This window comes from Plutella xylostella, chromosome Z (genome assembly GCF_932276165.1).
Source record: "Plutella xylostella chromosome Z, ilPluXylo3.1, whole genome shotgun sequence".
Taxonomy (NCBI): domain Eukaryota; kingdom Metazoa; phylum Arthropoda; class Insecta; order Lepidoptera; family Plutellidae; genus Plutella; species Plutella xylostella.
This window is the reverse complement of record NC_064012.1, coordinates 7,335,688-7,362,635: the sequence shown is the minus strand read 5'-3', so window position 1 is coordinate 7,362,635 and position 26,948 is coordinate 7,335,688. Positions and strand designations below refer to the sequence as shown.

The 26,948-nt window shown below is 35.5% G+C and overlaps 1 protein-coding gene across 2 annotated transcripts in view; it reads right to left on the bottom strand.

Annotated features, from left to right (window-relative positions):
* Nucleotides 1–4,957: 4,957 nt before the first annotated feature.
* Nucleotides 4,958–26,948, bottom strand: part of Rdl-2 (gamma-aminobutyric acid receptor subunit beta-like) — a 39,097-nt gene continuing 17,106 nt past the window's right edge. The window contains exons 2-10 of one of the 2 annotated variants that reach the window (XM_048632365.1): nt 16,294–16,394; nt 13,319–13,386; nt 10,950–11,176; nt 9,722–9,804; nt 8,138–8,275; nt 6,669–6,953; nt 6,060–6,310; nt 5,762–5,917; nt 4,958–5,534 (exon numbers count right to left, since the gene is read on the bottom strand). In XM_048632365.1, coding sequence (XP_048488322.1) covers nt 5,370–5,534; nt 5,762–5,917; nt 6,060–6,310; nt 6,669–6,953; nt 8,138–8,275; nt 9,722–9,804; nt 10,950–11,176; nt 13,319–13,386; nt 16,294–16,394 — 1,474 coding nt within the window. In that variant the 3' untranslated portion in view covers nt 4,958–5,369. 2 annotated transcript variants of the gene reach the window in all.

The following is a 26,948-nucleotide window of genomic DNA, read 5'->3' as shown; positions in this document are numbered from 1 at the left end:
TTTTAAAACAACTTTATCTTACATTTCAAAATAAAGCGTATGTTTCATTATTTCAATTTATTTAGAATTGATTCGTGTATTTAGTATCTATTGTTAGCTAAACAAGAAAAGTGTAATATAATATTATACTTATTAAAAAAAACTAAATAAAAAATGCATGTTTATGTTTACCATAAACACACTATACAGGACTAGGTATGACTTCGTAAATAAATGATAATGTTTTCATAGTGATACAAAATTATATAAAAAATATATATCATGAACTGCATTAATAATAATTGTACTTAAGTAATTTAGTTACTTAGTTGTTTTTATGTATTACAACTAAACAAAACTCCCTTGGCGGGGTCCTGGAGGCAAATAAACGTTACGTAAATGATGTATGTTTCAATTAAGGTACATTAACTTTTAAAAAATAAAAAATAGCTGGACTCAATTATTATGACGGGTTTATATAACTATATGTATAATGTATATCATTTTCTGCAACTACGTTGTAGGGATATCAACAATCCAGCACTTACATATAGTTGGAATTCTTGAACCTAAATAGCGAACTATAAAAAAAATATTTTTAGAATATTTTTTCTAATCCCTTAGTACAATTATTTAGTTTATGTAATACATTACGTCTAGGATTTATTTAATATGATTTAGAATTTGTTACGCGCAAAAGATTTACGGGCAAGAAGAGCCAGTTGTATTTGTGAACATATTATAATTAAAGTTGGCATCGTATAATATGAAAAGTAGTTTTTAATTAAACTTGCTTTGTTTGGCTAGATAATTTAAAATATTCCGTGTTTGTGCCGTAGACTTACTCGCCTCGCCCGTTCTCCCGTACGCCTTCATTAAGCTACAATCCTTAAATCTAGGTGCAGTACATGCGAATTCTTTTCTTAAATATACTTTCTCTTATACTACTCTCATTTACCCGTATCTCAATTCATTTTATACTGTTTTACAACTACATACGATGCACATATCATTTGGCAATTGATTACAAACCTACGTTTCTAAAATAAATGTTTTATGGATTTTTACTGTCATACCAATGCAGATGTGATTTTAATCAATAACTTATACTATATTAACTAATTTTCTGTCCCAGATTCAAATATATTAAGATTTCTTGACTTAAGTTAATTGTAGAGTAGTTACTCTCCAAATCACCGGATACTTAAATTATTATTACAAAAAATTAATTAGTTTTAAAAAGAGTCACAGCTATTTTTTGTATTGTCATTAGCCATAGTTGATATTTAAGTATATTTAATATATAGGCCCGTCGTAAAATCGGCCAATATTGACATATTACTCTTATAAATTAATAGGCAATGAAAACTCAATATATTGAACTGCGGACTTCAAAAGATAATCCTGTACAGCAAAATAATTTCTATACGAAATTATATTTATCAGGGGTACATAAATACATAATATTGATTTATAAATACCTATATATGTTATCGATCAAGCATGTTAGAGTTTCGGTTCTTAAAAACAGACATAAACATATTGTAAACATTGTTTCAGTCTTGACTTATTTTAAGGAAATTACAGCAGGTCTTGGTCAAATCAATTTCTAGTGTGAAATTAATTATTTTTAATGGTTGATTAAATAATGAGGATTTAGTAGTTAGTACAAGAGAAGACTTGACAATGCTGTTGAATTTTGTCTGAGTTTGAATATTTAGCAATTTGTGTATTAATCCAATTGGTTTTAGTTATACAATACAATTTGATCTTACCAGCCCTGATCCATGCCTTTTGATGCGTAAATTCTATAAAAGAAACTAGGTATTATATATTACTACAACTTCGCGAACTTCTAAGCTCCTTACTTACAAACCCTAAGCATTTGGATAAACCACATTCTCGTTTCTTTGAGCAAATTCAGAGATGTCCAAAAAAAATTCTCGTAAAAATCATGCAAATATGGAAAGAATAGGAATACTTAGGAATGTTTTGTATACTCGATATGTGATTATTGGTAGTAATTAAACCATCAGGTGTTAAACTGTAAGCCATCTCGCCATATCTATTTAATTTTAAATAAATAAATGTATGTGTAGTTGCTAGTGTATTCTAAAAATTGCATATTTTAATAACCTTCCAGTTACTAATAAAAAATTCGTTTTTATAATTTTATCATTAGGTACCATCTACAAAATTTACAGATTTCCTTACATCAAATATTGACATCTGTGCATTCTAACTTTCAAATTAGTTAAGTTATTTTTTTTGTATGAAAGATTTGATCTAACACTAAATTTAGTTTCTTATAAATTGTATCTTCCATTATAAAGCCATCAAGACTGGTTATCTAAATTACACGCCTTTGTGGAGAGGATCACATCGTACACTAGTGTAGTATAATTATGTAGTCAATTTACATTTAAATAAATAAGAAAATAATTCTGGTATCATGAATAAGGTTTATACAAATCACCTGATAACATTTCAATTAAAACATAAAATAATTCGGAAGATTTTTCTGAGCAATTCCATAATTATACAGGGTGTCCCAAAAGTCAACGTCATCCCTTAAAGGGCTGATAGGTCAGCTCATGAGAGGCCAGAATATCACAATATGACCTTAGTAAGAACTCGATAATTTTCGAGATATTGACACTTTTATAAATTTGCTGAAAATCGACACCTTGGATCAGTTTTTTGCGTGCCGCCGGTACAAAAATCCATATTGTTAGATTTTGTTTGGTGTTGCATCACCCTGTATAGCCCTGCTATTGATCGAAGTCAAAAAAAATATCGAGTAATGCTGTATGTTTAAAAAAAACACGGTTTTCAAAGTCATAAAAGGTAATCGTATTTTTTTATAAACAACTTTGACTCCACATACTGTAAAAAAAATATACCACGCAAACCTGGCACCTTATTTGAAAAGATTGCTCATTTAATGCAGTTTCCAAAATGGTATGAAACGTTGCTATTGTTTCAATTAACAAAAAAGTTATTGCTATTTTAGTAAAAAACGACCTCGATGTAAAATTGTTTGAAGGAAATTTATCTGACTGAATTTATTAAGGGTAAGTCATATTGGAATGAGTAAAAGTAAAATAGGTGGTGGGGTCAGCCGTGGCAACATAGATGACGCAAAAATAGCTAAGATAAAACTTAACAAACTCTTATAAAACATATTTTGAGTTTTTTTCACCTTATTTAAAAAAAAACAAACATTTATTGACTTTTATTTTTATTTCTCAAAATTATAACTCCACATTATTATATTAAGTACATAATCAGCAAAAAATAATACTCATTAATGGTCATAATCATAATTTTGAGAGTTTGGTTTTGTTTAACAATAACTTTAAAATAAATAACAAGTAATTAGAGGTAATGTTAATGACAAACTCATCTGTCCCTTTTTTGGATACTGTGGGTGTACAATGTACATGTGTAAGCGTTTTACTTGTACAATATCACACATTAGCACTACTCAGGAATGTACTAATTACCATGCGCTACATTTATGGGGAATGTGGAGTTGCTATAGTCCACTTTTTTCGAGAAAGATACTCAAAATGCGTTTTTTTTATTAACTGTCACAACATCGTCTCTTCCCACTCCCGGCCACACCACCTATTTTACTTTTACTCATTCCAACATGACTTACCCTTAATAAATTCAGTCAGATAAATTTCCTTCAAACAATTTTACATCGAGGTCGTTTTGTACTAAAATAGCAATAACTTTTTTGTTAATTGAAACAATAGCAACGTTTCATACCATTTTGGAAACTGCATTAAATGAGCAATCTTTTCAAATAAGGTGCCAGGTTTGCGTGGTATATTTTTTTTACAGTATGTAGAGTCAAAGTTGTTTATAAAAAAATACGATTACCTTTTATGACTTTGAAAACCGTGTTTTTTTTAAACATACAGCATTACTCGATATTTTTTTTGACTGCGATCAATAGCAGGGCTATACAGGGTGATGCAACACCAAATAAAATCTAACAATATGGATTTTTGTACCGGCGGCACGCAAAAAACTGATCCAAGGTGTCGATTTTCAGCAAATTTATAAAAGTGTCAATATCTCGAAAATTATCGAGTTTTTACTAAGGTCATATTGTGATATTCTGGCCTCTCATGAGCTGACCTATCAGCCCTTTAAGGGATGACGTTGACTTTTGGGACACCCTGTATATTCATGTTGTAACACTCAAATTAAATGCCGACTTCATAATTTTTTTCAGTGCAGTTCAATTGACATGAGTTGACCACTCAATAAAATAAATGTTGAGATGCCCTGAGAGGAAGGTTAGGAACCGCGACTGCAATGTGGTGCATGAAGTCCCTCCACTACACCACCCATATTTTATGACATTATCCTGTTTCGAGAAGTTACTGTCCCATAGAAAAGACAGCGAGTAGAAATAGGTAGCAGACTGTAATTCAAGATAAGAAAGCTCTGTAGTCTGCGGGCTAGTGACTTTGGTCTTCACTGTCAGATTCAACCTAGTCTCCGAGACTATGGAAAAAATGCAGTCTAGAAGGAGGCTCCATGTGCCGAAAAAACTAAAGTGGACTATTAGCCGCCAACTCACGTGAATTATACTGTAGGTATATGTAAGTATCTGTATTATAGCCGTGGCATTGAATTTGAAATACTTCATTAGAACGTATACAGAAAAATTGGCAGTTCGGAAACAAAGGTATCAAACAAACAGGGAGAATATTACAAGTCGACAATAAACATCCCACGATAAGCCTAAGCATCAGGTTAAAACTTTCAGAAAAATTTCATCATACATTATAGTAACAAATCCAATATCAAATACAGATAAATTATTTTGAGCATAAGTCTTTGCTCTCAAAGTATTCTAGTTAGTCTTTTGTTTTTATAGACTACGTAAATTTTACTGAGAAAAATATATGAAAATATATGAAATAATACCTGAATAAATAACCCAATTTTAGTAATATTTTCGAATTAAGGACTTATTTTAGAGATATACAGATATCCGTGCATTCTAGGGTAAATTTTGTAATTTAAATCACTAACTATGCAATCGCACAGTTAGCTGTCAGTGAATTAGTGTTATACATAGAGTCGTTGGAATTAGGTAATTGCCTTACGCTTGAATTTTACGGTGGAAACGGATTCTAAAGAAATAGATACTAAGCAAGAGTTAAGTGATTAAGTCACTTATATGTAATTTTAGTGCTCCTTATTATAAATTCTATTAAAAACCGTGACTGTAATTTTGAATGTTATTAAACATGGTAGAATATTATCATAAGACATTATAATTATCTATTATCGGAGGGTTCGATGGTCATTGCCCTAGTTTCATCAGTAAAATCTTATCCGTTATTCATCAGGTATATCAATATTTAGTTAATGTCTCCAAGTAGTACCAAGTCATCAGCAACTACATCGGAGACGTGCAAGTATATAATCCAGTACATCAGGTTAAAACAGATGAAGCAGACGGGGAACACGATGCGAGAGTATTTGTCGATGTCCGATGGAGTTGTGCCGAGCAATTTGTTGATTCCCTGTAAATTTATTCAGCCTTCATATAAAATTAATAACACGTATTTGATTATAATGTTATAGATATGGGCGCGAGCTAATTCGCTGTGCATTTTTAATGTTATTCAGTCGGTCAGTCATTAAACAGATTGTAAAAATTTAACTTGCTTTTGCGAACGCTGGCTAGTAAAGGTCGCAATGCTTGTGTCGCTAGCTCGGTGCACCGAAAGTGTTAGTTTTAAGGAAATACCTTCGATGCAGGAATGAGCGGGGGTCCAGCTTCTTCGTCCGCGGGGGCTGCCGGCAGCGGCACGGGGGGCGGGGCGCGCTGCGATCCGTTGATGGTGTTCTCCAAGGTGCCGCCTTTCGAGTAAGCTTTAGGATCATGGACCTTGTATCGCACTTCCTACATTGAAAAGAAAAACATTTAAATACGTATGGTACATATCGATGGTTTACAGGTTGCATTGCCCAATAAACTATTAATGTGTATATTTTGATGAGATTTTGTTAAACAACTATACAATCAAATTCAAGGAGTAACTTACCGATGAACGGCTTGGAGGATGGGGATGTCCGTGCGGGTGACTGTGGTGGAGCGGGTGCGGGGGGTGGGGGGGATGACCGGGAGTGTGGGACCTAGAGAGAGTTCCTCCCCGTGGAGGAGGGATAGGTTCAATAGCGGGGCCTGGAGCGGGACCATCAGCCATTTTCTTCTCAGCAGCCATTTTTTGAACCGCGGTGTATCGTTGTTTGCGCATCTGTATCCTCTTGGCCATGTAGCCGACAGTAGCGTATTCTGTAATGAAATTAATTATTGAATCCTTTCCATTTGTAGCTTATTACCAAATGTAGCATCGCGTACGACATAATATACCAAAAGTACTAAATGTTTTTTAGAAGACTAGCCTTTTTTACTATCATCATAAATCATTATAATTCCATCACCATGATTTCTGGTTTGATCGATTCGTCAACTTGATCATGTAACTTGATACTGATTTAGATAAATATTTGAATGTTTTAATAGATTACGAACTCTTATAATTACCAAAGTCAGGGAGTCTAGCATCTGGGTAGCTTACACTACAATCTACCCACACAATACATATAGATAAATAAATGAATTTAATATTTAAATGCTCTTGCAAGCTTACCTAAAAGACTAGCGAAGACCATCACGAAGCATGTTCCCAGGTAGACGTCGATAGACTTTACATAAGAAATCTTTGGCAATGCTGCGTTCGTAGAAGACATGAGGGTAGTCATAGTCAAGACAGTGGTGACTCCGAGAGACACCCTGGCGGGAGTCGCATTTCGGTTCAACCAGAAGGAAACCCAAGAAATGATGACAATCAAGCCGGAAGGAATGTAGATTTGAATCAAATAGTAACCCATAGAGCGGACGAATTGAATCTCGCAAGCCAATCTTGAGTAGTTTCCTGTGAAAAAGAGTTTTTTTAAACATACACTGTCTGTACCTATATGTTTACAGAAAAAAAGATCATTCTCGAACACTTTTTGGTTTGTGCAATCTATCAGGATTTACAAAAAAAATGTAGACATACCTATGTACCTATATATTTTTCATAATTGAAATCTAATTATTACTGTATCAATATGATTGATATCTTAATAGTTGGTAAATACAAGCCTTCACAGGCTGCATAGCACTGCAACACTGATTTCATTATTAAATCCTCACTAAGATACAATTGCATTAGTATTCACTGTATTCATAATAATTAATTCCTGAATTCATTACTGTGAAATGTTTGTTCAATTCATTTCCATACGTAACAAAGCATTTCCAAGAAAGGATATTTATATGATTCTAACTATAACAGAAATGCATTAACAATTTATAACGTTGCCGAAATACAAACTGGTCAGAAATTCGCATCATTATTCCGATAGTGAAATTCAGAACCGGATGCAAACTTACTTTTGAATAATAAATTCATGTTGAAGGTGAGTTTCATATTATTATTGGTTGGAATTCACAAACGATGTGCAATGTAATAGTTATTTATCAATAAATACGATTCATCTTGCTATAACAAAAGTAATCTGTGGGCTCACTGGCGAAAAGTGGTTAGCAACAAAATACCTTCGTATATCCCGCAAAAGTTTCAAGTTCAAGGTATGAGTGTCAATCTCGATGGAATGCTATGTTAGCTTAATTTGAAGGCAAAACAAAAGTCCTAACTTTACTGAAAAATGTGCAAAATTTATTGGTGGTTAATTTTACATGTGAAATTTTGCTCAACTAAGTTATATAATAAACACATTATATGTGGCAAAACAAAAGTTTATTCATTTTAAAATTGTTTTGAACTAAATATGATGTGATGACAAAATACTTAGTACATAAATGTGGAAACCTAATTAATTCCGTTTAAGCTGAATTTTGAAATAAGTAAATTCTTTGTAAAGCCTAAAGGTTTGAGTATTTGTAATATTTATATTTCAAATAACTTCGTACGTTAATTAGTCACTAGAACATACTTGACAGTCTATACTAAACTTTTAATGATTTTGATACTGATCGACGGTAAAGTATGTTCTAATGAACGCACGGAATTATTTTATCAATATTACGAACTCTCTCTGAACTCTGCCTTACCTGTAGTGAGGGAGATTTCCATGGCCCGCTGGCGATGGCCGAGCACCTTGAACTGCGGCAGGGACACCTCGCTGGACACGCCTACCGAGTTGGGCCCCTCGTTCCACTTGTAGCGGATGTCCCGCATCGTGTAGCCGACTGTACATCGAATAAGTCACTATTAGGGTGCTTTTCCACTAGAGATTTGCTACGTTCCACCCACAATTCATAAATTAATTGGGCCACATAGCATATCACTGGTGGGAATGGATTTCTATCACATCATCGTAGCATAACTGCATACAACATCTCTGATGGAAAAGCACTCTTACACACAGACTTCATGACATGAAGTTTAATAGCGTTAATAAAGTGTCGCTTAGTGGTATAGATCGAACCCATATGCAACCTTTTGTTAGGCGCCACCCCACTTAGCCGGAAGGGGTGCTTAATGCTTATGCTTCTCTTACTGACACACATTTTTGTCGCTTGCCTTTTGCTCTTAGAAAAGGTTAATCTACTTATTACTGTGCGAGCACTATCTGCAATGTTGAGGCTTTTTCCATTACTTACGTTGAAACTGTACAATGTTTAATAGCAAACAGTCAGTTTTGGAAGAATCTCGGACTGAAACCTAAAATTCAGCAAGAGAGTTTGCTTTAATCTCCATTAAAACAGTAAAAAATAGTAATCTTAGCTTTATTTTTGACTGAAACAACGTTTGGTATCCTAACTGCATTAATCAAATTGGTAGCACAAGCAAACCAAACAATATATGTATATATTATCCTGCTATTCATCCAGTTAAGAGAAGTTAATGAAAAATGTTTACTACTTACTTTTCTAAGTAATAAATCACCCTTTGTACGGAATTGACGCTCGTAAAAAGAGTCATAGAAAACTTTGAATATAACAAATAACAAATGTAACACGAGTGAAAAAAATAATAATGCATCACTTTGCAGAATGTGGAATTTGTGCCTTTAGAATTATGAGTTATGACTTTATATCCGGTTGGGGTTTAGTTGGTTCAACAAATCAATACTTCGTATTTCGCAACTTTAGTTAGCAGCTCTCCGAAATTCAAATACCTCTACAGTATACCTTTACCTTGTGTAGTTAAGGTTTTCTTTAGTCGGTCTGCTAGTTCAACCCATAAACTAGCAATTGGAATAGAGCCAAATAGTGCTTCCGAGAAGAATACTTAAAATATCTACGTTGTTCCGCTCGCGCTCCCTTATACCAGTAGTGAAATATTAGGTAATCTAAAAGTTGTAAATGTTCGTTTCAGCTGTGTAACTTTGTGATCAGAAAACGAATGGTCTTGTGCTTGTTAATTATGAATAGGAAGTAATAAATTTTACACAATCATACAGTCCGATTTTACGTTTCTACTTTACAATTTTGGGAAATGTTTACAGACGCCACGCTTTTAGGGGCCGTCTCCCCCTAAATGCGTGGCGTGGCCTAATTTTGACCGGGAAGATAGTGCAAACCGTCCGGGACACTGGGACAAGGATCAAACCGGGACCGTCCCGGTCAAACTGTACAGGACGTAATTATGGGTAGCTATAAGTGCTGTCAATAAAAAGTGGTAGGACTTACAACTTTCAATCTCGATGTTGCAAAGTTGCCGATCCATTGGGAAGTACTGAAGGTCCATTGGACAGGAAGCCGTGATAGTCAGTCTGAAAGCATAATTTTCGTTATTCTATTTCTTTCAACCTTTTATTTTATAATTTAACCTCAACTTACAGTTACAGTTTACAGTTTTTAGTTTGTCAAACTCTGTGCAACAGAGAATAATGCTAATAGTAATGAAAAAATAATAGTAGGACTGATTACGTGAGTCACGTAAAATCTCAATTACGTGTTTTTTTTATAAACTAAGTAACATGATATTTTTTCAAAATTTTATAACTTTTTTCTCTTCTACCAGAAACGTTTGACTAAATGAAATACATAATCATTATATATGTCGCAGGCATCTGGTTGAATCTCCTGTTTGATTGAACCACTAGCCCGTTCATTGGATGGCGCTATTCAGTTGTATGACTAAAGGACAACTCGTCAAGTCGTTGATTGTAACGTTCAACGTCTTGACTGAACGTCATTCAGCGAAGTCGTTGAATGGGATATAGTATAGCAACTTTGTAATGTCTGGTTAACTGGTTATGGTGAACATGACCAGACAAGAGTCAACAAAAAGACTATGTTACAAAGCTCTTATCTCACAAATTAACTAACTAAACAATAACAATAAACGTACCTTCATATTATCCAGTTTCGCCACAATTTTTTCTTTGAAACTATCCGCCCGCAGCGTAATAATAGGTAAATACATGTTGTCACACTATTTTAACATAAATAACGCACTTTAAAGCTAATTTATTTGCAAAATATAACAATACAAGTGCTTTTTGTGTCAGATGTTCGCTGTTAGACGCCATATTTGTTTTGTTCACCACCTGACTGATTTTAAGTCAGCTAACTAGTTGGACGTTTTGTGACGCTTGTGCAATCAACGTTCGGCCTAGTCATACAACTAAGCAGCGTCATCCAATGAACGGGCTAGCGGTTCAATCAAACAGGAGATTAAACCAGATGCCTGCGACATATACAAAACTAACATGTTAATAAAAAAACTTTCGACGTCTCGAGTTAGCTTCGACCTAAGCGAATACGGAATATAGAAAATATAGAGAAAACGCGCCTCTTTGTCACCGCCGCAGCCGCGACGCCGCCTCGACTCTTAATCTTAAACTGTATTACAACTCAAGATGTTAAAAACAGTCAAAACTGCATCTTATTCGACTAAAATATGTTTTCTTACCTTATACTTCTAGTGATTGATCCGGAATGATGAATACGTATAAATTCATTGCTTGTAGTAGCAATATGAAAGTAGGATTGTTTTTCATTGACGAAGAAAGTGTCTGGCACCCATATGTTACGAATGAACTCCGATCCGACTGAGAGTGTTTCTACGCCCGGTCTCTTTTTATAAGCCAGTCTAGGGTCTGTCCAAAACTGGCGGAAGTAGAAATCCAGGGTAAAATCCTGAAATACAATTCGTATATTACAAAAAAACATTAAAATATAACTTACCCATTTACTCTTATAATAAATGAACTTGATAATATGAATATGATCGATGAATATTAAAGTGTTTCTTAAGAATTTTTCAAGACTGATAAATTTTTGACAAATTTTTAAATTTTAGTACCTATATTTTTTTTGTTAAAGTAAAGTATTTTGTTTGGTTTTTATACAATTAACGATTTACACAAAGTGTGCTTATGCTTTCCTTTTACTACACTAACCATTAGGAATGAATAAATAAACAAGGATATATAAATATATTAATTTCCGACAACTAGTTTGTCGTATTTACAAGAAATGTTAACAACTTAAATAGAAATCTATTTCAGTAAACCTCGTGAAAGAAACTCCGAGAACTATCGTGAATTGTACAATTAATTTGTAAACTTGATATTCTTGATAACTGCGGGACTTCTATTTCCATTATTTTTCTAAGAAAACTGTATTTTACTTTAAAAGTATATAGGTAGGTAAGCATAATAAATATTATAAAAAATAGAATACCATTATATTTGGATTAATTTAGGACTGGTAAAGTGTGTGCCTACCAGCTCACAAGGCAAGGCGTGAGTGTTTATGTGTACGTATACCTATACACATTTCAAGTTTAAAGTACTTACACATTTTTTTTATGAAATTAAGATAAACCTTGGTTTACCGCCACGCACGCAAACAGAAGTTTCGAATGGTGCGTAAGGATCGGCAATAAATTCAAAGGATTTTTTTTGTTAATAGTACGCATAATAGATATATTCATAATGTTTGTATATTTTGATTTAAACAAATACCTTAATATTTTGGTTTGAGATAAAACAAAGATTTCATTAAATAATACTTCATATTTATTTAGATTCTACGCTAAACAGTTCTGTTAGCATTTTGTTTTAAAATCATGACCTGTATCCACTAAAGGCAGTACTCAAACTGACAGGTGATTATATTTCTGTGTAAAGCCGCTAAGACTGTTTATTGAGTTTATAGTATCTGAACCCACACATCAGTTTGAATGCGCCATCACCATGGTTTACGAAAATTACAGAAAGAAGTACACGCTTCTAGCAATCTAAGGTCTCAAGATATGTAAGTGTTATGAAAATCGTATTATTTATTATGAAATTTAAAAGCGTGTACCTACCCCGTAACCAATGGGTAAGGTAAAACTAAGCGTACAGTCAGGACATAAGACTAAACACACTTACTTGTGCCAGTTATTTCAAAATATTGTAATGATAATACGTTTTACGTTTTTAGGCATTTCCTTTAAACATCGTCCTCACTGCACGTAACTATAAATAAACTATTTAATTCTAAGATCCGGACAATGGTCACGTCACAATGTGACTTTTCTCGTCCCCTTGATTTGGATTCCACCAGGGGTCATCCCTCTTGCACATCTCTGGAACCGTTATCAAGGGTTTTCGATCTGAAAGATTTGATGACTGTGTACACGCCCCGATGTCCATTGTGTCACCGTGTAATAGGTAAAATGTTGCAATAAGTTTGAATGTGCGACTAACCACAAGACAATCCACATGTTCAACAGATCTAACATTGCGTCAAAACGATTCGTTTAATTGAAACAGTAAGTAACTCTCCGAAAACCATATCCAGGTTCCAAGTCCTATCGAAATAACTGGATAACAGAATACATTTATAGCAAAACTACGTTAAAATTAAGAAAGTACCAATGAGTGGCGACTCCGGAAGATAGTTTGGCGCCATTCAAAAGAATAGTAAAGAAGTAGAAACCCACAGATATAGCAAAAACCTACCAAAACAAAATAAAGCTTAAAAAGAACAAAATAGAGCAAATTGACGATACTATTTTGCTTCGAGAATGCTGAATAGCGTTTTTTAAAGCTTTGAGGCAATGTATAATTTTAATTGATAGTGACGCATCCGGACGGCCTCACCGCTGTAGCCAATTAAATGAACTCAGTAATATTATGCAGGTAGTAATTTAGAAATAAAGCGGTACATCGTCCGGGTGGTCTGCTCCAATACGCCGGCATGCTCGCAGCCTCGTGTCTAGGGCTGCTCGGTCGCGACCTCTCAGCTCGGTGGCGACCGAGTCAAGCGTGAACTGACAGGGACGAGTACCATGAGCACTTCGGAGACGGAGCTGATAGAGAGCACATACATGGTGACGCCCACCTCCACCGGCGGACCTGCAATCAAGCCCAATCGTGAGTCTTACGCAAGTCTCCGAATCCAAACCAGAGGACGAAGATGTGCCCCATCGCCCGGAGGATCGCCGCCGTCGGCCGAACGTGGAGCTGAGCGCTCAGTCCACACCTCGGCCGACAGTTGCAACCTTACTTGCGCACTACAAAATGTCAATATCTACAATAATCAAGTTGATCTCTGCTGTATACCATTTTCACTTCGGAAAGGGAGCTGATGGAGAGCACGTACATGGTAACTCCCACGTCCACTGGAGGTCCTGAAAGCAATGTAATGTCAATTTACCCGCTTCAGCTAGCGTATTGATAGCTCGAGTCTCGACTTTTTTTTCATTTAGTAGGTACCATAGTAGAACCTAAATTATATTTGAGTACGTATGTATAAATCCGTTGGCGTTATAGATTAAGTAATTAAAAAAGTATTCAATGCTATTTATGTTGCATGAAGCGTTCAATGCGTAGTTTTCATTCAGTCCAATCCCTTTCATTTTAAAATTTGTAATATTTTTTTATTCAAATGTCCGATTTTAATCATTTATACATGTACCTATTGAAAAAGTCCATTCAATTCAAAAATATTTATTTGTATAAGAATTAATAAACAAAATGTGTATTCTGGTATTTATAGCATTAGCAGCGTTTTTCGAGATTTGGCGCTTGGGTAGTGCGTGCCTGCAGCAATTTCTGAGCTCTTTCTTTTTTGTGTATATCTTTATTGTATTGTTGTTATGTATGTACTATGTTTATATTGCGCCAAAAGTTATTTCTTTCTAAACGCAGCCACCCAATATTTCTGGAAACAAATCACTACCATCCCATCAACGCAAAATTGGGCGGCTGTAGACAAGACACCACAAGGCTGGCAGAAAGTATGTCAATAATGTAAATATACTTCTTCGTGTCACCCCACATTTCCCCACCCTCTATCATACATACCATTCATACCCTATCATGATTCACTCTACATAGTTTTTTGACAATTTTTTCTCGGTCTTTCTATATAAGGGTGCTTACATAGAGAGACTGGGTTCCCTTATCTACCCGTACCGTTAACCTGCTGTTTATCTTTCTGCGAGTGCGCTAGAGCATTTTCCGGTTTTTAATCTCTCAGTTCGCATACCTAATCAAGTTACCCGTACGGGTAGATACAGGGAACCTGATTCTTCATGTAAGCACCCTTAGGCCCTATACAGAAAAAAAGCTGATTAAACGTACGCCGATCTGTTAGTTTCATACTATTCCCGAACGAGCGCTGATAAGCGACTTACGCGAATAGGGCACTTTCAGCTAAATTCGTAATGATTAGTAAGTGACTGTTTGTTTCCTGAATAAAATAAATAAATAAATAAAAAAAAAATAAGTAATCGTCTGAAAAAGTTATAACGCAAATAATTTGACATAATAGGCCTGTTTCCTAAATTAGATTTTTTAGCCCGCTTAGTAAATAATATAAAATACTCTAGTATTTTTTAATTTTTATTATAAGTGAAAAATAACAAAGTTATATTAAGTCCAAATATTTTAGGTATGTCGTCAGTCCTGCGAACAGAATGTATGATCAAAAATATATGGTGGGTGGGCCAAAAGAAATCACCCTATTGGAAGAGGGTCTCATTTTTGCAAATTACCCCCAGTGTCAAATCCGTTTGTACATTTTTGCCATGGAGCTGGCACATTTTTTTCTGCTGCAGTTGGACGAATTAGTGTGGTTATTATTATTATTACATGTGGTTCCAATAAGATGGAGCAACCGCATATATGGCTCGCGCAGAGCCACAACCGATATTCGGAAAATAGCGTTCCCGGGTTGCCTAATCTCTCATTTTAACGATTTCAGTGCAATCACCCTATTTAAGCGAGTCAGGGACAACATTCGACATGGGTATGAGAATCAGTCGCCCGAAGTTCTCACTGAAATTATGAGAAATGCAATAACAGACATTAAAAAAACAAAATCGAAGTTTTAATTTTATAAAAAAGTGAGCTAACAATTTAATTTTGGATTATTTATTTTACCCACCATAAGGACGATAAGAAGACTAAATGCAGTTTGGCACTGGCCTCAAGTGCGGACTAAATAAAGTTAAGATTTGAAACTACCCTATTATCACGAAGCTTTATGTAAATGACGTATGTTATTCTTTATTGTAGTTTTTTTCGTTTAAACTAAAACAGATTTGCTAATTTGTAAAAAAAATGGCATTGTTTTTTATATCAATGCAGATCAATAGTTTTGAAATCAATTGCTCTCCCGTGCCCTATCGATAGGACAGTCGATACATATAGACAGTTACTATATGCTGTTTACCAGTAATATTGATACTATATTTATATACTATAGTGTTTCCTCGAAATATCTATGTGAACCCACCAACGCACAGTAGACCAGCGTGGTGGGAACATGGTCCATGCTTATGAGGGCAGTTTATCCCTAAGGGGATATGCTCAAAGGTTGCATTCCGAGAATATAATGGAATAGTGCATGTGCATGTGGAGATCATGAACAATATTTTTTTGACAAATATTTTACTGTTGGTTTTTCATATACGTATTAACTGGAATATTGTAATCAATCTCATTTAATTGCATTGAAATTTTGTGCACAAACTCAATTAACCAATGTCTCCTGCAAAAAACCGAGATATTATAAAAAAAACATACAGCGTATTCACAATTATTTTTTTTTTAAACATATTACCTTTTTAAATATCTAATAAATAAATTACGAGTATTATGTATATACAAAGCATAAGTCGATCGGTATCTCCTGCAAAAATCTAGCTGACATATTAATCTAGAACAAGCGTATTCACAGTCAGCAAAGGCTTAGCTATACGAAGAGATAGTTGGAATGAACTTCGGCAAAAGGATGGCTATGGAATGTTAACTGACCTCCGTAGTTGGGCCGCACTCGTTTGTCGTAGCTGACTGACAGAGAGTCGAGGATGGCAGATATGTTGACGTCGCCGAACATCCCTCCTCCGCCCGCACCCCTGCAATGTTAAATATTCATTACTGGCCATTCTACTCGAGCAGGAAACCAATTAACTAAGAGAGTCTCAGGGTGAATTGAGATGTCATTTATTTGTACACATTTTTTTACAACGACGATGTAGTTTGCGTTGGCGCTCTGGCGTGTTGGCGTAGTTTTAATTATAATTTGTTCATTTACTTGAAGTACGAGGACTTTTTCTTATAGGGAACTCTTTTTCTCAATTCATATCTACCAGGAATACCATTATTTGTTTGATATTTTATTTTGTAACTATTAAATAATCATAAGGTTATCCATTGAATATTGGAAGTGCAAGAAAAGAGCCTCTTCCAGTGATGTATCATAATTGTGTTGCATGTACTTCCAGCGCACACTTCTCGTTCGCGACTGATGGAAAAATATGTCTGAAAATCCCCTCTTCAGACATATTTTTTCATGAATTTACTTGTAATTCTACAAAACTTTCCACTCTAACGGATGCTAATACTACTTGAAAGTACTTGAGACACAAAATTATCGATTACGAAAGTATTTTTCGTATGTTACTTATAAAAACTCTATTTTTCTACACGAATATTTTATATTGAAAGTACCAGTAGTTTCATGGAATTTTTGCGTATAATTTCGTTATTGTGCATTTTAGTTTCACATTGGCAAGGGTGTTGCCTTGCCTAAATCTTTTATAGTAAATACATTATTATACCACCAACAATGAACCGGCACAAACATACATACTTTACGTCATAAATTAATAATAAACTGTGCTATCGCATACACGCATTGTTCATCATGCATTGCATTTATGTGCAATATACTTGTGTAAGTAGAGTTTAAGCCAGACATTCGAAGAGGTAAGGTGTAGAACAAAGCAAAGTGTTCTTCACTACCCTTGTTTCTTCCCAGTGACTGATCGTTTGAACGAGGAAGCAAGCACCAGGCATTATGTTCAGGACTTGCACATATTTAAGTTTTAAGTCTTTGTAGTGTAGCATTGTTGTAGGATAGTATTATATTTTAGCTTTACTGTCTGTTTGACCGTTTGCGGCCACCTCAACGATATGTGTTATTTATTATATGTATTATAAGGTAAATGTTAGTGTTTTTAGGGTCATTACTTCTGAGCTTACAAATGAGATATTACAATTTCAAATTTATAAGTTATAACTAAAATGTGGGTAACTGATATAAAAATACATATACATACTATATTTATACATAGGTATGCACTCACGACTGTAATCCCCGAAGGATCACAAGTGAGCCATCCACTTTTCTCAGATATAAAAATATAACAAGTTTTGTTAAAAAAAAAGTAAATAGTCTCATAATAGTACATTATAAACTCGTAACAAGCTTTTACCTGAGACTCTAAAGAAAATATATAAAAAAATGAATTAATATAATTTGTTAATGTATGGAATCTCGCTAGTTTGTTGAAAAATTTATGGCCAAAATGAGGAAGAAGACTTGCGTTTAAAAATTAAGAATATGTTTTTTATTTTGTTTTATTACGGATTATCTAGAGTTCTAGAGGGTACCCTGCTGATGCTTGCCGTGTATGCGGCTAGCTTACCTATTCACGGAATACCAGATATTCGGGTTTTCGAAACGGATTTTCTCATCTAGAATTCAAAGACGACATGGTAATTAGGGTAAAATGTAACGTACCTAGGGACATTTTCGACTACACCAACTTTGAATGAAGCTATCGCAGTGTACGACTAAAATTTCAATTTGAAATTTACTTTATCCGGTAGGATATTATTTAATCTAAAATCACTAAAATTTGTGCTGTAGCTTTGGTGTTGTCAGATTTTATTAAATTAATATAAAATTAAAAATGTTTTTTTTGTCCCAAGCTACGTTACACGTTTGTTCCTTAGGATACTCTTAAGTGTATACATATTGGTGCAAATTAAATTTATTAAATGAAAAATATATTATTTTTTTGTTAAATATTGCTTTTTTACCCGACTGCCGAAGGAGGAGGGTAATGTTTTTCGATTTTATGTTTGTACGTATGTATGTATGGTTCTACCTTTTTTGGTCTAAGATTTATTTGCCTAATCTCATATTGCTTAGTAACGTTTGGTCAAAGTCTCGTTTCTCCGAAAATCGTATGGCATAAGTCCCGTTTAGTAAAACTTATTTAGCATAATCTTGCTTAGCCAAATGATGGTATGGCCAAATCTTGAATAGCCTAATAATGCATAGGTTATACAAAGTAATAATATTCGTTTGGCTTTGACGGAGCGTCTCCCTATACATAGCGGAAACAGGTGCCTCGTATTGATTCCTTTATTTGCGAACGCGTCGCTCCGCTTCGCTGCGCTCCGGTTTGCTTTTGATGAACATGTGCACCTAACACGCTCCTCCTCGCTTTGCTCGTCGCGCACCTATCTTTAGGTTTCGATCCCATGGGGTTTAATGGCTTTTGTAATAATTATAAATGATATTCGGGATGTAGGAGAAAAATTAAAAAAAGGTACATTTAATACATACATATAATTTTTACATACATACGAGTACTGTATTTTATTAAGATAATATTAGGAGAAACAAGATTATATACCTATACGAACATAAATTTGAGAAAACTTGACTTAGGTGTTTCAAGGTTGTGCCTAAAGAGTTTTAGACGAAACGAGCCTTATGCCACATAAGTCTTGGCAAAATGATGATTCGACCAAAAAAGTTTAGACCATACGAGTTATGCGAAACGAGTTTTGGGAAACAAAGATTAGGCGAGATGAGGGGAACCCATGTATGTATGTATGTATGTTTGTCTGTTTCTTTGTTCCCTCCTGTAGCCTAAACGGCTTGATAGATTTGATGTATGAGGTATCGTTAGAAGTGTATTGATTGCGCGATGGTTATAGGCTGTGTGACGTTACATTTATATATACATAGAGCAGTGTTTTTCAACCTGTGGGTCGCGACCCCCTGGGGGGTCGCGAAGCTTCTGTAGGGGGGTCGCCAAAGGGCGAAAAACTGGGAACTTTAGTACAAAAACAATAAAGACAATTAGTACACATACATTAAAAAAAAAAAAAAACTTAAATGCGAAGGCTGAGCTTGATTATATTAATTAAATTATCTCATGGATCTGTTTTAGTACAATAGACCACATCCACACAGTAAGGCAGATTACACAGAATACCGAAGAGTATAATCAGCCTCTGTGTCTAGCCTTTGTGGACTATGAAAACGCCTTCAACTCCATCGAGACATGGGAAATTTTGGTAGCGTTGCAGAGATTTCAAATCGAATGGCGCTATATCGAGGAGTTGAGGAGTCTGTACGATGCCGCCGGACTTGGCATATGTATAAATGGCGAGTACATGACACACCTCTCTGCTTCGCGGACGACATCGTTATCAGAGAATCTCTGCAGACAAGACGAAAGTCATATAGGTACAATGCCCACATCGAACTGGAGCCGATGATCGTTGGTGAGGCAACAATCGAATTTGTGCAAGATATGTCTACCTCGGGGAGACAAAAGGCAAATTCGGCTAGGCAGAAGCAACTTCGACAAGGGGGCTGCAAGGCGCATCCCGCATCCAACTGGGTTGGGCTGTATTCGGAAAACTTCGTCAGCACATATTCTCCTTGGCCATCCCTCAGAGCCTGAAGACTAAAGATTTCAACCAGTGCGTCCTGCCAGTGATGACGTATGGTGCAGAGACGTGGGCACTGACGGTAGGACTAGTCCACCGATTTAAAGTCGCTCAGCGTGCTATGGAGAGCTTGGGGTTTCTCTGATAAATCGTATCGGAAATGAGGTTTTCCATCAGTCAGAGGATTAAGATTACTGGCATAGCTGTCAAAATATGCAAGCTGAAGTGGCAGTGGGCTGGTCATATCTGCCGAAGAACCGATAACCGTTGGGGTAGACGAGTTCTCGAGTGGAGACCACGAATAGGCAAACGTAGCGTGGGTAGGCCTTCCTGCCTGGTTCAAAGACGACGACCACAAGTATTTTTTTTTGTAAAGCCAGGTAGTTTGTCTTTTTACTTTCATTTCACCGTTGAAAACTTTTATTCAAGATATTCAAATGCTCAAAAAAGTCAGATAGTCGGGTCGCAATGGCATTAGTTGTACGTACCTATGTACATGGCCACACGTATTCTAAGTGTGTAATTCTAAAATAATGTGTTTTTAAATCCGATAAGTATGTACTACTTTGAATCCTAATCATGGAAACCATCAATACGTCGTATGGAATGAATATTGGGAATACTGTAACATACACATACATATATGTTAAAAAACCGAAAGGGCCAAGGGGGTCGCGAAATATTTTTTTATACCAGGGGGGTCGCGTCATGAAAAAGGTTGAAAAACACTGACATAGAGGACACAAAGTGATGAAAGAAAAAATAATATTTTTCCAACTATGCCGTGTGGGGTATCAAATGAAAGGGCTTGATTAGCACATTACAAAAATATGCATATTGTAGGTAAGTATTTAAATCACAACACCAAAATTATTGAAATAAAAAATATTCATAAACTAAAACTACTGACATAAAATTTAAAAAATTAAAACAACTAAAAAGTTATAAATAAAAAAATATAATTATAAACAAACAAAAACCCGACTGCACGCTAAAAAGATGAAAACAAGCCCCAATGTTAATGGAAAGTATCGCAGGCGGGGACCAACTTGACCGCCACACAGTGTATCTAGCTACCTAAGTAACATTCAGCTAAATGGTGGACCGTCTGCTGGTCCCCGCCTGCGATACTTTCATTAACATTGGGGCTTGTTTTCATCTTTCTATCGTGCAGTCGGGTTTTTTGTTTGTTTATAATTATATATTTTTTTGGACACACTTAATCAAGTGTACAAATCTGTTAATTAAGTGGACAAATTAAACTACTTATAACATTTTTAGTACAAAAAGTCTTGTAATCATCGTAATTTTATAAATACACTACCATTTCCAGAGAACTTGCTTCGCCTTGAAACATTTTCCCGAGGAAATATACTTGTTTACACACTTTCACGGAATATTCATCGCTATTTCACACAAATGTTTTTTCCCGGCAACTCCCGTTCCCGTGGGATTTTTTCCAATAAGTCCTGTGCATGCCAAATTTCAAGAGTCGGATTAAGCGGATTATGTTTTTCATAAAAAAGGATTTTAACCATTTCTTAGTGTAGGTACCTCTACGGTAGTTAAACTACGTCCCTTCCAAATTTCCTAACCCTGCTATTAAAACTATAGAAGTTTCATACAAACTTTGACAACCCTTTTTACCACCTTAGGGGTTAAATCTCGCAAAATCCCGCCTTAGTAGGACTAAAGGAAGTAGGAAGTAGTTCCTTAGGAAGGAACCCCCATGCAAAATTTCAGACTCCTATAGCACTTGTAGTTTCTGAGATTTCGTGATGAGTCAGTGTACACGTGACCTTTCGCTTTTTTTATAAATATAGATAGATAGATTCACACGCAATTAGGCTTATCGCAGTATAAGGTGTAGTTTGCAATTCATGTTTTGAAATGTGCAATTGTGAAGTTTTTTGCTGAACGCTAAATATATCTATAAGTCTAAAGTGAATAGGGACGGTATGACAAACTCCTACAACTATTAGGAAGGAAAAAGGTGTTAGTGCATGGAAAATTAAATAAAAAATATTGCTAAGAGGAAGAAGACGACGTTTAAAAACGCAGAAGAGCAGCCAGAAGAAACATCACCATGCCTCTTCCTGACACCTATGAATACCAGTGTTCCAAGCCTCAAACCAAACCGCCACAGCAGGACCACTGGAATTCCCAAAAGTAACACCAGTTGTTTATTTGTGGGGAACAATAGCTGTCTACGAAACAGCTGCTTAGTTTTAAATATTTTTTATTGATTAAATACTAGTTAATTAGCTTAAAATTAGTGTAATTGTATCGATGTATTTAAAATAAGTGTGTAACAAGTGAAGTTTGAGCCTCAAGACAAGTTTTTAACCAAATTGATGAGGTTGAAATTGGAACCACCTATAACCTGTCAAACTTCAAATTTCCAACGAATTATCAGGCGAGTATTGTGTAAAATTATCTAGTTTTCCCTCCCTTTAGCCTTTATACTTAGTTTAAATTAAGATATTCTAACTTTCTTTGCCGTTTTACTTTCCTTTTCTTTCTAATAAGTAGGTATTTAACTTAGTTTTTTTAGTTATTTTTATTTCTCTTCTCAATCTCATCTTTACTATTTAAAACCTAGTAACTTAGTTTATCCTAAACTAAACTGTAGTCTCCCTGTCCCGTCTCATTGTTTAATTTCAAATTTTACCACAATACATAGGATCAAATTGTTCAAACAACATTTTATAAGTAAACTTTTTATTTAGAAATATTCCCTTCTAACATTACCTGCTCCCCATCCCTGTAGTCTAGTAGGTAGTCCTGGTTTAGGAGTTTAGGAATAGGGAATTAAATCCTTCTATGACTTGTGTGCTTGGTTCACTTGACTTATATGTGGAAGTGAATTTGAATGCCTGTACTTGTTACATAGATAACTAACAAAACATCCTTTTATTAGACTAGTCAACAAATAACTAAATTAGGTATTTTTAGCTTACTCAAAGTATTATATTATTATTTAGAAAATAATAACAATTCATTAGTGAAAATCAGTTACAATTTAAATTCTACTACTACCAAATTGCTTATAAATTATCAGTAACTTCATGAATAAACATTTGTTCTGTAACTAAAACCCTGAAAAATAAGCCCTATCTGGTGCTCTGACTATTCACCCCATATCCTATACCGATATACTACCGTAGCACCCCGTGTTTTTTCAGACAAACCAAGATGATGTCCCGAAGCAAGGCACATACCCGTGACCTGGAACTCCGGCTGAGGACAGCCCTGGAGGACCTCAAAGCATCCCGTGAACTGACCGACCAACTCATGAAGGAACGGGATGAAAATGAAATGGAATTTGAGTGCATCTTAAAAAAGAACACAGTGCTAAAAAACCAATTAGTAGAACAGGATATCCAGTACCAAGATCTGCAAGGCAAGTGTGATGAGCTCAATGGTCTACTGAGGTCATACCAGCAGTGCCAGAACATCCATGAAGCTACTCTGTCGCAAATCCACAGCCTGGAACAACAGCTGGCTGAGGCCAACGGAGAGCTCCAAAGACGGAATGAAGAGCAAGAGCGGGATGAAAATGATAAAACCATCGCTTTGTATGAGGAACTGATCAACTCCCAATGTAAAGCAGTACCTACCATAGACCTCACTACACCTTGCAAAGAACCCTGCGAACACAAAGTGACACCCAAGATTATCGGTGCGAATAAACTGAAAAAATACTGTAAAATCAACAGATCTATAAAGAGATGTCAACATACTTTGAGAAAGTTACAAAAACCAATGAAATCTATAAAAGAAGAAAATGTTAGACTTGGACTACTGGTCCATAAGTATGAGAAGGATATTTTAGTCCATAGGCAGGACCTTTCGGAATGCAACAGCTACTACGAGATGAACATGGCAATGTTGCAGCGCAGACTGGTCAACTTAGAGTCTGCCCTAAATAGTACCCGTACGCCATACTCTGGGGATAAAACCACCAGTCCCCAGATGTCGGCACCTCTTTCTGGGTTCAACCAGAGTGCTTCATCTGAACAGCACCAGCAGCCAGCAGACAGTGTCCTACCAACTGACACTCAGCTACATCAGCTGCCATCTGCCTGCCCCCCTGATGAGATTCAGCCACCTACTACAACCTGCAACAACGAGCCCGCCGTCGCGACGAGTAGTGTCCTACTAACTGACACTCAGCTGCCACCAGCCTGCACTCTTCATGTGAACGAGCCAGCTAGTACAGCCTGCAACGACGAGCCAGCTACTACAGTCTGCAACGACGAGCCAGCCGTCCCGACGAGCAGCCCGTCACCGTGCGACCGGTCCGAGATTGCCCTGTCTTCAACACCGAGTACCTGCCTGCTTCGAGAAGCTCCTTATGAGACAATTGTCTTCTCAGATAAGCTAGGTAGCAAAATGGGTCACATGTTAAATGACTATCTTAAACAAAAAGTCATTAATATATGTATGCCAGGGGCTTCTTATAACCAAATTGTAGATAGAATTTTGTCAGGACAATACAGTGCAAACACTACATTAGTATTGTTAGTTGGAAACAGCTTAGATGTGACAGAAAATGACTTAATAAGATGCTATGACGCCCTTTCTACCATGGAAATCAAGAAAACGATAATCTGTGCCTTTCCCTATTCCGCTTCACGGTCTCATAAGCAGAACACTCAGATACATGAGTTAAATATGTTGATATTTAACATGACATTTGGTCATAGGGAACAGATGATGTATTTCGATACAAATAAATTTATTCACAATTTTATTTTGACCAAGAGTACATTATTTGTACCTAAGTTTTATAAGCGACAGATAGCTAAATTGTTAGCTTACAATATTTATGACCCTGTTATAAGTAGTATAACAGAAGTAGGACCAACTGATACGATAGTTAGTAGTAATACTAATGTAAATTTAAACTGCCATGCACGACAAGAGATGAGCAACTGAGAGTTGTACACCAGAACATTCAGGGGCTTTCTCGCAAACTTCTAATGCTAGAGTTATTTTTAGAACAATACGACATAGACATAATTTGTATTACTGAGCATCACCTTAAAAATGATGAAATGAATTTTAATGTAAAAAATTACAATGTTATTAGCTCATTTAATAGGAAATCGTTAGACAAAGGAGGATCATTAATATTTGTAAAGAAAAATTTAAAATGTAAGGATAGGAAAGATATTGTAAAATTATCGGTCGAAAGAATAGCTGAACTAGCTTGTGTTGAGATGGACAAGTATATAATTTTAAGCGTGTACAGGCCCCCCTCTTCTGACTATAAAGTATTTGAGAAAGTGATGGAGGATAGTCTTACCATCTTATCTAAGAGCTCAAAACAAGTGGTCGTGGTGGGAGATTTTAATATTGATTTATTAGTTGAGACTTCTATGGAATGTTGTATAATTAATATGTTCAAGTCATATAATTTAAGTAATGTCTTCCTGGAACCTACCAGAATTACTCCCACCTCAGCCACTTGTATTGACAATATTTACTGTAATTGTGATTTACTAATCATTCTGTAATCAATTGTTTACCATCCGACCACAGTGGGCAAATTATTACGTTTCCTTGTACTTTTGAACGTAAGTCAGCCACTTTCAAGTTCAGACCAGTAACATCATACAGAATTGATAAGTTTAAATCTCGATTGAACAGTAAACTTGGCTACTGTAGAAGCTCTGAAAGAAATCCCAATGATGCCTTTAAGGAAATATTTCAAGGTTTGTCTCAAGAATTTGAAAACGTGTTCACTAAGAAAGAAGTAGATGTTAATTGTAAACTAAGTCTTAATGACTGGGCAACATCGGGAATTTATAAGAGCAGACGTAAATTATATGATCTCTATGAACAGCGTACATTTACTCATGATGATAACTTTAGAGATTATGTAAAGAAATATACAAAGATATTCAAAGCCGTTTGCCACCAAGCTAAATCAGATTATATAAATAGAAAGATTAAAAACTCTAATAACAAGATTAAAACCGTATGGAATATCATTAATACTGAAAACGGGAAGAATAAACCACGTGATTTAAATTTTGAACTTAAAATTAATGATAAAATTGTTTCATCTAGTGAAGAAGTGGCTTCCGTCTTTGAAGATTTTTTCCGTAGTATACCGATAGCTACAACTGAGAACCTTGATTCATCTTGCGCTGAAGCTGAACGTTTGCTAAGAGGGAATGCACCGCCTTGCGATCTCGACTTTCAATTTCATTGTATAAATACACAGACCATAATTACCACTTATAAAGAATTAAATTTAAAACCGGCCAAGTGCGAGTCGGGCTCGCGCACAAAGGGTTCCGTAGCTTAAATCAACCTATCTCAAAAACTATAAGAGATACTTTGATCAAACCAAAAATCGTTGAAAGAGTTAATTAGCATGCATCACCTCTATTTTTTTTAGAATTTTATACCCCGTAGTTATAAAAATAGAGGGGGGGGGACATACTTTTTACGACTTTGAGAGCTGATATCTCAAAAACCGTTCACTTTAAGAAAAATGTTTTTTAGAAAACTTTATATCATTTTAAAAGACCTTTCCATTGATACCCCACACGGGTATGTACATCGAAAAAAAAAATTTCATCCCTCAGTTACATGTATGGGGGGCCCCACCCCCAATTCTTTTTTTTACTATTTAGTGTCATATTTTTGTAGCGGTTCGTACAACACATATTCCCATCAAATTTCATCACTGTAGTACTTATAGTTTCCGAGTAAATCGGCTGTGACAGACGGACAGACGGACAGACGGACATGACGAAACTATAAGGGTTCCGTTTTTGCCATTTTGGCTACGGAACCCTAAAAATGACAGAAGATTTATGGGGCATGTCCGTTAAAGTTATTAGTCATGTTATTGATATCCTAGCACCCCACTTGGCTAATCTTTTTAACAGATGCATTGAGGTCGGTGTATTCCC